Source organism: Diceros bicornis, chromosome 14 (assembly GCF_020826845.1).
Source record: "Diceros bicornis minor isolate mBicDic1 chromosome 14, mDicBic1.mat.cur, whole genome shotgun sequence".
Taxonomy (NCBI): domain Eukaryota; kingdom Metazoa; phylum Chordata; class Mammalia; order Perissodactyla; family Rhinocerotidae; genus Diceros; species Diceros bicornis.
In genome coordinates this window covers 29,976,385-29,993,858 of record NC_080753.1, presented here as the reverse complement: position 1 = coordinate 29,993,858, position 17,474 = coordinate 29,976,385, and the positions used below count along the sequence as shown (strand labels likewise).

At 39.2% G+C, this 17,474-nt stretch overlaps 1 protein-coding gene across 2 annotated transcripts in view; it reads right to left on the bottom strand.

Moving 5' to 3' along the window:
* Nucleotides 1–17,474, bottom strand: part of ILRUN (inflammation and lipid regulator with UBA-like and NBR1-like domains) — a 97,093-nt gene that overhangs the window by 53,871 nt on the left and 25,748 nt on the right. For both annotated transcript variants that reach the window (XM_058554569.1, XM_058554568.1), the window contains exon 2: nt 4,331–4,485. In XM_058554569.1, the coding sequence (XP_058410552.1) occupies nt 4,331–4,485 (155 nt within the window). The remainder of the gene's footprint in view (nt 1–4,330; nt 4,486–17,474) is intronic.

Sequence of the window (17,474 nt, the reverse complement as noted above, 5' to 3'; positions counted from 1 at the left end):
TATTAATGTAGTACTTGGAGAGCCTCTTGAAGAAAAAACGGGAAGAGTTATCCACCATCAACTCTAAAGTGTTAATTTGCTATAGAGTGAAGAACCAATCGCCTGCCTTCTGAGAGTTACCAACAGTTCACCATGACATATAGTTCTTACAGCCCCAAGTGTTAGGTCAGATAACTCTGAAAAGGTCAAAGATACTGATTCTTGATACAGAAGGAAGGGAAATACTGGTGAGCTGTTTGGACCACCAGACTAAGCATACCTGAAATCTGAATTTGAGAAGTATAATACAATAAGGCTTCAAAGTAACTCTTAGTTGTAAATTGGCTTAATGGGGGATAGATATATCTAGAAGAAAAGAAAAACTAACCTGTGTTTTATGACTTCCCAAGTTAAGTATCACAAGCATGCATATGATTAAGGCTCTGATTCTCCAGTTATCACTGAATATAAGTTTGTTTAAAAAAAAAAGTAAAAACAAAACAAAAACCTGTCATACGGCAATTTTGACATGATAGAGAGCATGGCAAAAATGAAATAAAAGTCCATCAGTTCCAGAAAGCCTGGGACTTACTAGGTATAAGTGATTATAAAAGTAGTTTGGAGACAGCAAGAAACATCCAAAGAGCAATGCGGAAGAAGAAAAATCACGATACAGATCCTCTATTCTTTTTAACCTCTGTAAGTTTGCAGACTGCATTTCAAATTAACCTACATGTAAACAGGGACCTTCATTGATCTTGTCATCATTTTCTCCTGATACCTGATAAAGTGACTGGAACATAATAAAATTTGTTGAATGAATGAAGCAGAATTATCTTCTTTATAGTCATACTGAAGAGAAAGGTAGAAAATTAACTATTTTAAGAAACCAAAAGAAAAATGCAGGAAATAGTTGTTCTTTTTCAAGTTCTTTTCCTGACTCTTGTTTTATTTCACTTCTACGTAGTACAAAAAAATAAAGATGACTCCGAAGCCACTCTTACAACTACTTCATATGACAATCACAACTACTTCACCAAAGCCAGAGGAACACCAGTTATCATAACCTGCTCAGCTTAACATTCACTACAGTTGAACAGAGCACGGTTGTTAACAACTGAGAAGCTGAGTTAGTAAAGAGAATTGTCTACTTTCATCTTTAGAGGGACAGTTTCAAATTTTCACTTTAAACTCTAATTGGAAAGTTTCCTACTCAAGTTTCCCAAGCTTTTAATACTTACATAGTGTCAAAAGTCTGGATCCTGAGATTCTGCACCTAATATCATTAAATGCCTCATTTCTGCTTTTCTGTGGTCTGCATCTAAGGATATTTTTGTTTTGTTTTTTTGTGAGGAAGATCAGTCCTGAGCTAACATCTGTGCTAATCCTCCTCTTTTTGCTGAGGAAGACAGGCTCTGAGCTAACATCTATTGCCAATCCTCCTCCTTCCCCCCGCCCCCAAAGCTCCAATAGATAGTTGCATGTCATAGTTGCACATCCTTCCAGTTGCTGTATGTGGGATGCGGCCTCAGCACGGCGAGAGAAGCGGTGCGTCGGTGCACGCCCGGGATCCCCACCCGGGCCGCCAGTAACAGAGCGCGCGCACTTAACTGCTAAGTCACGGGGCCGGCCCCAGCGTCTAAGGATTTAAACAATATCAGGAGTTTAACTTTAAACAACGTGTGACATTTATCTTCTTTGGGAAAGCTGTTGGGACAGCTATACGCAGTTCCTATCAATCTCATCTGTTGTATATGTGAATGCCCAGCATGCCTAAAACATGACAGCAGAGAGGCACCATGAAACTTTCAGTGAGCACTTATCTCTTAGGAAGGTTATGAATGACAGTAAGAGAGCCAGAGGAGAAATAGCTAAGGCCTGCCCTACTTCTGTGTTACTACTCTATTTCCAGACAGAACTCAGGCCAGATTAGGATGACGCCGAAAAACCAGTACATGTGCATGCTTTCCCTCTAATAACACACCTGTTACTTAGTTATGGGAGGCCAGTTTCTCCTTAATCAAATGGAAAGCATTTAGCTATAGATACAAAACTATTTTACAAGTGGGTGAACAATTTCCAGAAGAATAAAAAACCTATTTGTTCAAAGCACCTTGAAAGGTAAAATCTCTAGCAATTGTTGCCCAAGTTTTCAAGAGGTGTTCAGGAACAAGAATGCCCTTTTGCAGAAAGAAAGGCTGCAGACCCAGAGGCTGTTTTAAACTGGAGTTACTATGCAAAAGCAGGAGGAAAAAGCAGCCAGGCCCACCAATACACATTTTCTCCAAGTCAAGGTGAAAGGCAGGCTCTTTGGGGTTTTGATTTCACATTCTAGCCATTTTATATCAATCCCCCCAACACCTCATTAACCCAAAGAACTGTCCAGTGAGTGAGTAGATTTATCAAGAGGCTTTCTGAAATATAAAATGGTTATTCTGCAACAAGATAGTATTTAAAACATTTCAGGGGGCTGGCCCGATGGCGCAAGCAGTTACAGGCGCGCGCTCCACTGCAGCGGCCCGGGGTTCACCGGTTCGGATCCTGAGCACACACCAACGCACTGCTTGGCAAGCCATACTGTGGCGGCGTCCCATATAAAGTGGAGGAAGATGGGCACGGATGTTAGCCCAGGGCCACTCTTCCCCAGCAAAAAAAGAGGAGGATTGGCAGATGTTAGCACAGGGCTGATCTTCCTCACACACACAAAAAAATTTCAACAGTATTCCAGCAACTTTCAATATTTAAAAACACTATAAAGAACTCATGGAAAGCCAGGCCATTTTCAGTGTTTTCACTGTAAGTAAACAAGGTCTTGGATTAATTTTTTAAAAGATAAATAAAACTTTTGAATAAGTCATACTTCCTAAACAAACATCACTCACTTAAAAAATTCATGTATAGGTTTCAAAAGTATTTTTGATCATTAACACAGTAGGTTTTAGTAATTCAGAGAGGAAACATGATAAATAGAAGCTGAACTAAAGAGCTTGTTTTAATATTTTTTAAAGCAGGCACCACTTAAGAAAGGTGAGAAAGAAGTTAAGCAAAGTAAAGATAATCAAACTTTGAACAAGAATTTCAAGAAAAATGGAAAATATGGCTATTTTCCCACATTACCACGTGTCTCTCAAACTAACAAAGCACCAGACTATTATAACCAAAAGAGAAAAGAAGCTAATGAAAATTTTACAAAGCCATGAACGTCCCCAGTCATCTACAACAGAGTCAATCTGGATTATGTGTGTTTGCTCAGTGACACACCGAACCTTCATCCAAGGGAGAATTACTTCTAAATAAGCCAGAAAAACTAATAATAACCATTTGGTACATTAATTATTAAGTAAAAGGCTAGCTTAGCCAGTTTTTCCCCATCATAAAAGAATTGATGTTACAGAAATGAAAAGTAAACAGAGTCAATAAAAGGTCACTTTCACAGGTTTGAGCCCAAACAAAGCGAGTTTCATATCATCTTTCTAGATAGGGTTCCACTACACTCACAAATTTTAAGCTACTCATTTTGCCTAGTTTTCCAACTCAGAATTTCTCTGTAAGTCCTTATTAACAAGGAAGTTAAAGCATCCTCACCCAGTTAGCATAAACTGTTACTGGATGGGACAAGAAATACTAAACCTACTCAAATAAAAAAAGTCTTTAGAAAAGAATTTAACAAGCAAAAGGTAACAATTAACAGTTACCAGACATATAGACACTATTTTCAAAGAACTGTGGTTAACTTTTTAATTTTTCCTAAAGTCAGCAGTACATCAAAATAATACTTCTTAAAAACAAATAATTTCTCAATCTTTCCATCTTGCCCATTTTGAGCAAATACTTACACTTCTTACCCTATTTTTCAAAGTGATATTAACATCTCAGATATCTCAACGAAATTTCAGATAGAATCATCCTGTGGCTGCAAAGAAATGAGCTTTCAAAAGAGTAGATGCTCACAGCTCCTTCTAACTACCTTGTTCTATTCAAGGACGTGCCACCTTTAGCCTGCTGGAAATAACTGGAAGATTAATTAGAGCAGAATTAAAATGATGGAGTAGAACTGTACAGGTGGACACAATACCACCACCACACACAGGCTTAATTTCTGATATCAAATAAATATTGAATCATGTTTAGACGCCAACAAGACTTAAATCCTTCTTCCTACTCTAGGGCAGGGGATATTTCATTGATGTTTGGTCACCATACTAGTCCAAGAAAAAAATGCTACATCATGTATAAGAAAAAGCTAAGAGTTACACAATCACATAACTTAAGCTACAAGATTTCCTTATTTCTTTTTAACCGCTAAGAAAAAGAAAACTGAGCAAGGAAGAATTGCCCATTATACACTTACCAGAATTCTGGATCCGCCATGTTTTTATGAACTGAGTATCAGGAGGTATCGACTCCCCTTCTCCTATGGTGACATCTTCAACAAAGGACATAGAGGGCACATTGATGTTTGGGCTCTCAAAGTCATAATAGGCGCCAATTGCTGCTTGTAGGTTCCTACAAATAAAGAGAAAAGGCAAAAAAGACTTCAGTCCTGCCCAAAGCATATTATCCTAATTGTCAAACAAAAGGAAAAAACCGGTTTCTTAGGGTTTGTTATAGAACCTAAGGCTCCTGGTATGCAAATCTTCAGAGCCATTGTTTCTGGCTGAGGAACTACAGGAAAAACACCAGGACCAACAAACTTGCACATCATATTCTTCCCAAGGTACCCACACAGAAAGTAACAAATATCAGCACCATCAGCAACAATGTGAGGAAATCTCGCTCTTAGTCACAAGGATAGCAAGCATGGGTAAAGAAGTCAATTAAAAGAGAGCTCCTCTGTAACTGTAACTAGAATTCAAAAAAGCTCCATTTTTAAAAACAGTCTAATTTTTTGAAAAAGCAATACATGCACATGGTTTAAAAAGTTTCGTACAGTGAAAAATTCCCATCTTATCTCTTCTTTCCTACACACACACACACACACACACCCGGGTAGTCGTTCATATTACTTTCTTAAATATCCTTCTAGAACTTCCTTATGTACATACAAGCAAATGATATATTCTTATTTCCTCTCTTTTTACACAATTGGTAGCATATTATACACTGTCCTTTGCTTTATTCCCTTAACTCTATATATCATGAAGACATTTCTATGTCAGTACATGAGTATCCTCAATGTTTTTTACAGCTGTATCCACTGTATGTACAGATACATCATTAATTATGAAACCAGTCCAATTCTGAGTTTGTCTCCAATCTTTAACCCTTCCATATATAAGCTTAAGCACACATCGTTTTATATACATGCAAGTGCACCTGTGGGATAAATCCCTATAAGTGACACTGCTGGGTCAAAGGGTATATATATTTGTAGTTTTAACAGATACATCTAAATTTCCCTCAATAAAAGTTGTACACTTAATGAATGCTCCCACCAAGAATGTATGAGAGTGTCTATCTTCCCACTTGCTTATCAACAGTGTTTCTCCAAAATTTTGTATTTTTGTCAGTCTGATAGGTAAAAAATAAGATCTCAGAGAGATCTTTTTTTTTTTTGGAGGAAGATTGGCCCAGAGATAACATCTTTTTTTTTCCTTTTTACTCCCCAAAGCCCCAGTAGATAGTTGTATGTCACAGTTATACATCCTTCTAGTTGCTCTATGTGGCACGCCACCTCAGCATAGCTTGATGAGCGGTGCGTAGATCCGCACCCAGAATCCGAACCGGGGAATCCCAGGCTGCCGAAGCAGAACTCGCGAACTTAACCACCACGCCACCGGACCGGCCCCTCGGTAAGATCTTAAAATGGTTTTCTCTTATTATGAGAGAGGTTAAGTATTTTTTACATGTTTTAAGGAGCCATTTGCAGTTTCTTTTTTGGAAGTACCATTTGTAAATGTTGGTGTTCTTTTTAATCACTCATAAACCCCCTTCTGTCAGAAGGAACTACCAAGCACGCAAACCATAATCCCTAATTGAACAGAATCACATGACTGACAGCTTGATTCATCAGTGCCAGAAACCAAAGACCACTAAGGGGTTTAAGTAAGCTGTATTCATTACAGACATCAAAGAAGCTGTTGGTGATTACAGTAACTGCTTCTGTTACGGTCTTACTCAAACTAGTGACATCATCCCCAGTTCCCACAGTAGACAACAACACAAATTGCATTTTTCTAAACATAACGAACCATAAGCCAATGGATCTAGTGGGTTGTTTTTAATTATGCATAAACATAGCATGAAATAAGCTCTGACAGTACACAACTGTTCAACAGACATGCTGTTAACAGCAAATACTTTTCTGATGGGGCCTGCCTGTTCCTCCAGGTGTTTGCAGCTGCCAGAAACGAAGGCTATATTTAGAGCAGTTACCTCAGGTCAAGTCTCATGCAATAGTGGCCTGTCATGTTAGTTAGTAATGACTGGAATTACACCACCAACAACTGCCTGTCTATCCTGTGTGTGCTAGATAAAATTTACATAGAGCAGAGCTGGGCCAGTGGCCAAACTGTGCCTATTTGCTTGACCGCTCAGTAGGAAGGCTCAGACTTGATTGTTCCCAGCAACTTTGTTATCCAGCTGCCTGTGATCCAAAGTGAAGAATATGTGACACGTCAAACTTGGGGACGTCCAACCCTGCCACCCACAATCAGGCTTAGGAGTACATCTGGAATCAGCCTTACACTTAGGGACCAGGGATAAAACGAGGGAGAGAAAAATAAGCCTGGTTTGCATTTGTTCTTCTGAAAACTAGTTGTAAAAGCTGCATGTCTACCTTTTCATAAAGATAATTTTTCCGCCGCAGGTCTCCAGCAGGTAGCCTGCTGAATTGTTTTCTCTTCACTTGGCTGTAAAATATGCTTGGGAGGGAAGAAACTATTTGTGCACTCAGGACAACTGCCAATTCTCACCCTTCAGCCTGTGTCATATTTCACCACTCTGCTCTGCTTGATATCAGACAGGACTTTGAAACCACTGTAGTAGAAACACTAACAAGTGGAAAAGTCCAGCTACCCTACTTAGGCAGATCCAACCCCCTCCTCAAATCTCCGTTCACACATCCCAATTCATCCCACAGCCAAGCCAACAAAACTGCTTATTTGTACCTGTATTATACAAGTAATTCAGCCAGAGAAAGATTAAGAAACAGTTTTAAAGTCCAAAGTGAAACTGAAAGTAGTGAACTGGACTCCTGGCAGGAAGCAGGAATGGAGGATGACAAAGCAAATTCATTTCCCAAGTACAGGGCAGAGAGTGGACTTTAGCCCAGTGGTGCTCTAACCCATGAAGCAGGTACACAGCTCAAAATGTGGGTACACAGCTCCTCAGCGCTCGAAAGATTTAGATCACAGCCTCACTGGGCTGAGCAACAAAAGGAATAGACCAAACAGCTCCAATTCAGTGTGAGAACAAGTAGACAAGATAGCATGTATTCCCATTCAAAATAACATACTCAACTATTACTAGCCAACAAGAAATTCTACATGAAATAGAGCTGGCTGAAGAGATGGAAAACAGAGAACACTCATTCAGTATTCAGCCCAGCCTGAAAGTTTAAACTTCCAGGTTCCTTCAGTGTTTTTGCTCAAAAAAAGTTTTTAATCTGATTTCAGATGGTTAAAAGCACCTTGAAGAACAAAAGGAAGCAGTGTAACAGTGGGAAAAAAGACACAAGCTAAGATGGAGGATGGTAATGGTTGCACAACATTGTAAGTATACTTAATGCCAGAGAACTGTACACTTAAAAATGGCTAAACTGGTAAATTTGTTATATAGCACAGGCTTTATTTGGACGCAGCTCCGACCCCAGGCTGTGGGGCTTTGAACACATAGCTAAGCATCTATGCCAGTTTACTCACCTGCAAAACTGAGTTTTTTTATATTAAAAGATTGGTATATATTTTATATTACAAGGTTGGCATTATAAAGTTGGCTGTGAAGATTGCATGAGGCAATGTGTGTAAATGCCCTAAGCTGGCAGTCATTTATTCAGCAAATATTTAATTAATGAGCATTTATCCATGTGCTGGGCACTCGAGCTTGGACTGGGGGCAGAACAGACAGCAAGAAAGATAAGGCCCCTGCCTTTACCAAGCTTACAGTCTAGGAGACTGCAGCAAACTGGGGACACTCAAACAAGGGTAACTCCAACTCCTCTCATACCAAGGCTGTCAGCCCAAGGCAGCTTTTCCTACTTGGGCTGAAAAATGGGCTTGGTGCACAGTACAGTTTCCCCTGCACTGATAATCAGGTTAACCTGATCTAGAGTAGAATTTGGTGATGCTGACATATGTACCCTACCGAAATGCAATTTTGTAACTCAGAAGCAATATTGTCCAACCTTCACATTATAGATAAGGCCACAGATGCACTGACAGGTAAATAACTTGCCCCAAGCTAGACAATTATTAGAATCTAGAACCACAGCTGATGAAAGGCATAAAATTTTTAACTTACCCAGAATTTGCCAATTATCTAATAACACTCTGAACATCTGATTTTCTTAACATTTTAATTACCATCATGAATTCAATAAATGAATTAGTTGTAATCCTCTCATTAAGCTGAATTCTTGAAATTGGTTAGATACCTAATCTTGCATATACAGTAGTCCCCCCCTTATCTGTGGTTTCACTTGCCACCGTTTCAGTCACCCTAGGCCAACAGCAGTCTGAAAATATTAAATGGAAAATTCCAGAAATAAACATTTCTAAGTTTTAAGCTGTGCGCCATTCTTAGTGTGAAGAAATCTTGCACTTCCCCGCTCTGTCCTGCCTGGGACGTGAATCATCCCTTGGTCCAGCGTATCCACACTGGGTATGCTACCTATCTACCCATTAGTCACTTAGTAGCCCCCTGGGTTATCAGATCGACTCTCACAGTAATGCAGTGCTTGTGTTCAAGTAACCCCTTTTTTTACTTAATAAGGGCCCCAAAGCTCCGTTAATCTCTTACTGTTCCTAATTTATAAATTAAACTTTATCACAGGTATGTATGTGTAGGAAAAAAACATAGTCTATATAGGGTTCAGTACTACCTGCAGTTTCAGGCATCCAATGGGGATCTTGGAACATATCCTCATGGATAAGAGGGGACTACTGTATTCACAAACATAGAACATTTTATTTTTGTACTATGTATACAAACATAAGTCAGATTACTGGTCTTAAGAAGAAAAATCATCTTTACACTGATTATACCACCAGGAACATCACCCAAAAATATGAGGGTAGAAAACAGTTAAGAAAATCAGGAGGGCTGGCCCCATGGCTTAGCGGTTAAGTGCGCGCGCTCCGCTGCTGGCGGCCCGGGTTCGGATCCTGGGCGCGCACCAACGCACCACTGCTCCGGCCATGCTGAGGCCGCGTCCCACATACAGCAACTAGAAGGATGTGCAGCTTTGACATACAATTATCTACTGGGGCTTTGGGGAAAAAAAAAAAAGGAGGAGGACTGGCAATAGATGTTAGCTCAGAGCCAGTCTTCCTCAGCAAAAAGAGGAGGATTAGCACGGATGTTAGCTCAGGGCTGATCTTCCTCACAACAAAAAAAAAAAAAACAAAAAGAAAATCAGGAAATCAGAATTAAAGAGGGAATGCCAGCAGTTGAGAATTAGCTCAGATTCACAGGGAAATAAAATTAAATACCTTCTCCTTCCATTCTCTGAACAAGTAAGAAACTCAAAAGGATCCAACTTATTTATTATTTAAGAGAAAAAGAAAACTACCCATCTTATTTGGACACAAATTAAAATGAGAAATCAGAATAATGAACTGATCCAGTTAAGCATGAACAGCAGCATCGGGCTTGGTGCGATACCTATCCTGAACCACAAAGAAGTTTCCCTCACCTGTGGAGCGCCAGTGATACTGCTACTGAGGCCACAAGCCTACCAGGCATCAGGAAGGCCTTAGTATCTCTGAATGACTGAAAAACCTGAGTAGGAAAAGGATCAGCAAAATCAGTGGCGGTTCTTACGAGGGCTTTCCAACATCAACTCATGGAATCTAACGTGGAAGAGGAAAAAGAGGGGCCAAAAAATACGTACTTGTGACTATCGTGAATTTTAAGGCCTGGGAAGAAACTGAGAATTTCATTAAAACAGAAAGATGACTGCAGGTAGAGAATAGGAGTTGGGCTAAGGAAGACTCGCAGTATTTTCAAACCTAAAAATTAACTCATAGATGATACTAGTTAATATGTGAAGACAGTAGAAACAAGAAAGAACTTGTGGGAAATTTCATTAAGAAGAGTAACAAAGTTCACACCAGCATTTACCCACTTCTTAGAGCCACAAGATTATTTCTTCTCTCTTCTTTTCCTGGCAATTTATTGATCCATTAATTTTATTATTTTTTAGAACTGGTCCTTCTAATTATCATCAGCAGTTATACTTTTTCCAAATGGAAAGTGAAAAACAAGCATTCTGCCATGAAAAGGCAAGGTGACAGCACCGTTTTAGATTTAAAGAGACATTAACAACTAAATGCGATATATATGGTCCTTGAGGTCCTTGATTGGACTTTGATGCTCTAAAAAAACAAGAAAGGGTTATTAAAGACATTTGTGGACAACTAAGGAAATTTAAATATGGACTGGATATTGTTTATTAGTAAATATTTTTGTAACTTATCTTAGTGGTTAAGAGAATGTCCTCATTTTTAGGAGAAGCATGTGTTTAAGGATGAAGGGTCATGATGTCTACAATTTTCAAATGAGTCAAAAAAATTTTACAGGGGGTCGGCTGTGTAGTGTAATGGTTAGGTTCCCACACTCTGCTTTGGCAGCACGGGGTTCACAGGTTCAGATCCCAGGCACAGACCTACACACCGCTCATCAGGCCATGCTGTGGCAGGCGTCCCACATACAAAATAGAGCAAGATTGGCACAGATGTTAGCTCAGGGACAATCTTCCTCAAGTAAAAAGAGGAAGATGGGCACAGATGTTAGCTCAGGCACAATCTTCCTCAGCAAAAAGAGGAAGACTGGCACAGACTTTAGCTCAGGGACAATCTTCCTCAAGTAAAAAGAGGAAGATTGGCAATAGATGTTAGCTCAGGGACAATCTTCCTTATCAAAAAAATATATATATATGAAGGGAGATTTGTATGGTATGTGAATTATATCTCAATAAAATTATTTTTTAAAAATTTTCTATAGAGAAAACAAAGGCAAAAAATGTTAACCACTGTTGAATCTAGGTGGTAAGTATGAGGGCATACAATCTATAATTCTTTAAAATTTTCTGTAGGTTTGAAAAGTTTATAATAAAAAGGTAAATAGAAAAAAAGAAGAAAGAGAAGGTATCCTTTATCCTGCCACTGGAAGATACCAAAAAAATTCAACGCACAGAATTACTACAACCATCTTAGGAAAATGAAGGGACCTATGGGAACCTCAGAGGACCTAATGAGGATAGACTGATTTGAAGAGGACAATCAGAAAGAGGGAAATAATTGCTGTGTCCTTGATGATATAGTTGAACCACTAAAGTAGGCAACCCCAGAGCCATCTTACATTGGGTATTCTTGTCATCTGAGACAGTAAAATTGGCTTATTGTTTAAAAAACAAAAAAAGCAGATTCTGAGGACACAGTGACTCGACACTGGCTTTCTAAGTGCCTTTGGCTAATATGTCAGGATCAAACCATTTTTCTTTTAAAAAAAAAAAAAGAGGTGAAATTCACATAACACACAATTAACTACTTTTAAGTATATAATTCAGTGGCATTTAGTGTATTCACGATGTTGTGCAACCATCACCTCTTTCTAGTTTCAAAACTTTTTCATCACCTCATACCCATTAACAACCCTCCACACCTATTAAGTAATCCATTCCTTATCCCTCCCTCCCCCATCCACTGGCAACCACTAATCTTCTGCTTTCTGTCTCTATGAATTTGCCTATTCTAGATAGTTTATATAAAAGAAATCATACAATATGTAACCTTCTGTGTCTGTCTTCTTTCTCTTAGCATGTTTTTGAGATTCATCCCAAATTGTAGCATGTTGATCAGGATTTCATTCCTTTTTATGGCTGAATAATAGTCCATTATATTTACATACAGTCATGCATCACTTAATGATGGGGATACGTTCCAAGAAATGCATCATTAGGCAATTTCCTTATTGTGTGAACATCATAGAGTATACTTACACAAATCTAGATGGTATAGCCTACTACACACCAGGCTATATGGTACTATTCTTACAGGACCACAGTTGTATACCCAGTCCCTTACTGACCAAAACTTTATGAGACACGTGACCTTACTATTTTTTGTTTATCCATTCATCTGTTGACAGATGTTGTTTCTACCTTTTGACTATTATGAGTAATGCTGCTATAAACATTCACAGACAAGTGTCTGTATGGGCACATGTGTTCATTTCTTTGGATATATACCTAGGAGTAGAACTGCTGGATCATATGGCAATTCTATGTTTAACTTTTCAAAGAACCCCCAAACTCTTTTCCACAGCAGCTGAACCATCTTACATTTCCACCAACAATGTACAAGTGTTCCTATTTCTCCACATCCTCACCAACACCTATTTTCTTTTTCATTATAGTCATCCTAGTGGGTATGAAGTCATATCTGACTGTGGTTCTGACTGGCATTTCCTTAATGACCAATGATCTTAAACATCTTCTCATGTACTTCTTGGCCATTTGTATATCCTCTTTGAAGAAATGTCTATTCAAATCTTTCATTTATTTTTTAACTGGGTTGTTTGTCTTCCTGTCGTTCAGTTGTTAAGAGTTCTTCATATATTCTGGATACTAGACCCTTATCAGATATATGATTTACAAATATTTTCTCCCATTATGTAGGCTATCTTTTTACTTTCTTGATAATGTCCTTTGATGCACAAAAGTTTTTAATATTATTGAAGTCCAATTTATCTAATTTTTCTTTTGTTGCTCGTGCTTTGGATGTCAAATCTAAGAAACAATTGCCAAATCCAACGTCATGATGATTTATCCCCATGTTTCTTCTAATAGTTGTATTGTTTTAGTTTTTATATTTAGGTCATTGATCCATTTTCCAATAATTTTTGTATAAGGAGTGAGGTAGAGGTCTAACTTCATTCTTCTGACTGTGGTTATCCAGTTGTCCAAGCACCACGTGTTGAAGAAGATCAAACATTTTTAAGAGGAAAAAAAAGCAGGACGAACTCTTGGGTATGGGTGGGATCCTGCCCTATTTATGACCCTAGCCCTTGGTGACACTTAATGGCAAGTGCAATAAATGGCAAAGCTCAGACTTGGGAAATCAAGTGGGAGTACAAGCTGAGACATGCACAGCACCATAACTCAAGTATGGTATGCTTATGCTCAGACCACCCTAAATGCTATTTCCTATTCCCACCACAGTTTCTAGGACTGAAGGAACCAACCAACATTCATCTGTGAATCAGTCAAACTAAATTATAAGCACAAAAATTTTTTTCCCTATCTGCCAATCAATAAGTATACAGTATTTATTTCTTTTATATTTCTTTTCTTTTATTTAAGTTTTCACTCGTTCATGCTCTAGGTACTGGAAATGCAAAGATAAATAAGACAAAGTCTGCTACCAAGGAACACAAAGTCTATTAAGAAAGATTTGGGAATAAATAGTCATAACTCAATGTGATAAATGTCAGAGAAGAAACATGGTAACCAAGGACTATGCAAGTACAGAAGAGGAAATACCTAATCAAACTTAAGAATTCAGGGAAAGCTTCATTGACTAAGTAATATCAAAACTGTACCTCGATGGACTGGTTAACCTACAGAAAGGGGGTGAGGGGCATTTCAGAGAGAGGGAGAGAATGTGCCAAGGCACACAGATATATGAGAACTGCATGCCCCTTCTCTCTGGGAATTGCCCTCCTTATCCCCTGGAAAGCAGATATAAAATAGGACAAGAACATAACTTAAGGAACTTCCATGTTAATATATGACTCTGCTCCAAGCCACAATTGATTTAGTCCAGGAATGAACTCCTGATCCAAAGTTGCGTCAATCTGAACTTCCTGAGAAATCTGGGACTGGAGCTGAAAGAGATGGCAATTTCTCCCTGAGTACCTGGACGGAGCTTTTAGTGCCGTAACTTTGTCCACTGGACAAAAGGGCAAAGAAAAGCAGTCTTCAGAGACAAAAGAACACCACAAACTCACAAACAGCCAGAAAAAGAGAGGCCTGACAACATTCAAGTCCCTGGTTCTGGTTGTTTCTGAAGCCCTAATGAATTTTTTTTTTTTAATAATTTTATTTATTTATTTAGTTTTCCCCCAAAGCCCCAGTAGATAGTTGTATGTCATAGGTGCACATCCTTCTAGTTGCTGTATGTGGGACACGGCCCCAGCATGGCCGGAGAAGCGGTGCGTCGGTGCACGCCCGGGATCCAAACCCGGGCTGCCAGCAGCGGAGCACGCGCACTTAACCGCTAAGCCACGGGGCCGGCCCCCAAATGAATTTCTAACTTAGACTCTAAGATATCCCAGTATCCTCAAGATTCTCATTTTTACTCAAGCTAGCTTAAGACAGGGTTCTGTTCACCACCTCCACTAAAGTCCTAACTCATGCAAGACTGAAGTATTGGAAAAGTGACAAATCCAAAACATGTAACAAAGACAAAGTGAGGCAGGAAGAAATGAGGCCTCCTCCATCTCAGGCTAGGAAGCTAGCAGTCCTTGTGTGCAACAAAGCAGTTGTTCCACTTCAAAACTACATGGAGCTTTAGGAGCTTTGGACAATAAAAGAAAATTGCCCACAGAAGACTGTGCTAACTTCAGTAAGGTTCTGCAAGACAATCCAATCTGGCCTCCCGAGAGAAGATATGACACACAAGACAAGAATATAACTTGAATAAGCAAAGCCCTTTCTGCCTAAAGCCAGAGATCTGAAACCTCTAACAGTGTTCCCCCAAACTGCCATCCCCTCCCTCAATATAAAGTATATCTGACAGAAATGCAGCTGGGGAGGGCTGAAATACAGAGGGTAACATCCCATAAAAGATTTGAGAAAGTTCTAAATCCAGAATTTTCCATCCATGCCCTGAGGTAGAGACCTTTAAACTGGAAAGATAAGCAAAACTAAGGGACCTAACCTGGTCCTAGCTATTCTCTTCAGCAATCTCAGAGGTTAAAAAGTCTAATTATAATATTACTGGAGTTGATTATTTACCAAAGGAAATGCAGCAGTATGTAATGGATAAGCAATGAAGTGAAGTTTTAAAGGAGTTCTATCATCAGGAGCCTGTAATTATTATACCCCTGGTCAAACTCTAGGTCCAAAAGTGGCATCTTATTGGAAGGAGAAGGCTAAAGCAGCATGGCCCTCATATAGGAACAATCTCCGACCCTGTCCCTACATCCCCTGTGCTCCCCTCAAGTATGGTCCTGAAGAATATCAGACATGGGGAATCTTTCTGCGGGAAGCCAGGTCAAGGCCTTCAGTCCTCTGCCAGTGAAATGAGTTAACGGGTGACCATGAAACTTGCTGATTTTCTCTTACTGCTCTAGCCCTGCAGAAGATAGTATATGCTCTGTATTCTTACTGCTTGTATGCCCTGGGCTGAGAACAGTTCCTGGCACATAGAAGGTGCTTAGTAAATATTTCTTGAATGGAATAAACCAGTGACCAAAATATATTACTTTTCTTTTCTCCTTTTTATCTGGTTTCTCAAATTGGTATATTGGGCAGAGGAATGACAACAACAAAAAAATGTATCATTTAGCTCAGGGACTGCTGATCATGCAAATATATATCTGGACCAATCAAGACCAAACTAGGGAAAACAACTAGAGAAAACAGCTATCTTCCAGAGACCTTCAGCTGGTGGGATAGGGCACCTGTGACAATAAGTCACAGTATGATAGCTGGACCTAACTAGGAGTCATCTCTCATTGGGGAGGGGATGAGAGTATCTGTAGAGAGTATGCCTCGTTTAGGCAATGCTCCCACTTCCACGTAGGACTCCAGTGTACCGAGTGAGATCATTCCAGAGTTGGCATGGGGGTGGTCACACCCAGGAATTTAGAACTGGAAATGAGTTTTTCTCATAGTACCTGAGCTATAAACTACACATCTGGGAACTTTCGACAGTCATGGTTCAGAGATGGAAGACCACTGCAAACACCTAGATACAACATACATAGAAAGAAATCTGAAAGTATTTTGAGTCCTTGGTTCCAGTTGTTCCTGAAGCCCAAACATATTCCTGTCTTTGAAGTCTATGTAACATAGCAACACCCTTAAAATACCCCACACCCCTTTATTATTATCTAGTTTGAAGTGAGTTTGTTACTTGCAACATAATAAACCCAGATTAATTCAAAATTGTATAATGTTTTCCAGGGACAGGGTCTGCCTGTCTGGTGCAAAGTCTGTTACAAGAGGCAGAAGAGGTGCTGGAAAGGTAAATTAAAACTTAACTCAGATCCAGCAATCCCACTTTTGGGTATCTATCCAAAAGAATGGAATGCACAGTCTCAAAGACGACACATCCATGTTCATAGTAGCATTACTCACAATAGCCAAAAGGTTGAAACAACCCAAGTGTCCACCAGCAGATAAATGCGGTATACGCATACAATGGAATATTATTAAAAAGGAAAATATTTTATATAGAAAACTGTAAAGAATCCATTGAAAAACTATTAGAAATAACCAACAACTACAGCAAAGTTGTGGGGTACAAAATCAACTTACAAAAATCAGTTGCGTTTCTGTATGCTAACAACGAACTAACGGTAAGAGAACTCAAAAACATAATCCCATTTACAATCGCAACAAAAAGAATAAAATATCTGGCCGACCCCGTGGCGTAGCAGTTAAGTGCACACGCTCTGCTGCAGTGGCCCGGGTTCGGATCCCGGGCACACACCGACGCACCGCTTGTCAGGCCACACTGTGGTGGCGTCCCATATAAAGTGGAGGAAGATGGGCATAGATGTTAGCCCAGGGCCAGTCTTCCTCAGCAAAAAGAGGAGGATTGGCATGGATGTTAGCTCAGGGCTGATCTTCCTCACAAAAAAAAAAAAAGAATAAAATATGTAGGAATAAATTTAACCAAGGAAGTGAAAGACCTATACAATGAAAACTATAAGACATTATTAAAAGAAATCGATGATGACATAAAGAAATGGAAAGATATCCCCTGTACAAGGATTGGAAGAATAAACATAGTTAAAATGTCCATATTACCTAAAGCAATATACATATTCAATGCAACCCCAATCAGAATCCCAATGACATTCTTCAAGGAAGAACAAAGAATACTAAAATTCATATGGGGCAACAAAAGACCTCAAATAGCAAAAGCAATCCTGAGAAAAAAGAACAAAACTGGAGGCATCACAATCTCTGACTTCAAAACATACTACAAAGCACTAGTAATCAAAACAGCATGGTACTGGTACAAAAACAGACCACAGATCAATGGAACAGAATTGAAAGCCCAGAAATAAAACCACACATCTATGGACAGCTAATCTTCAAC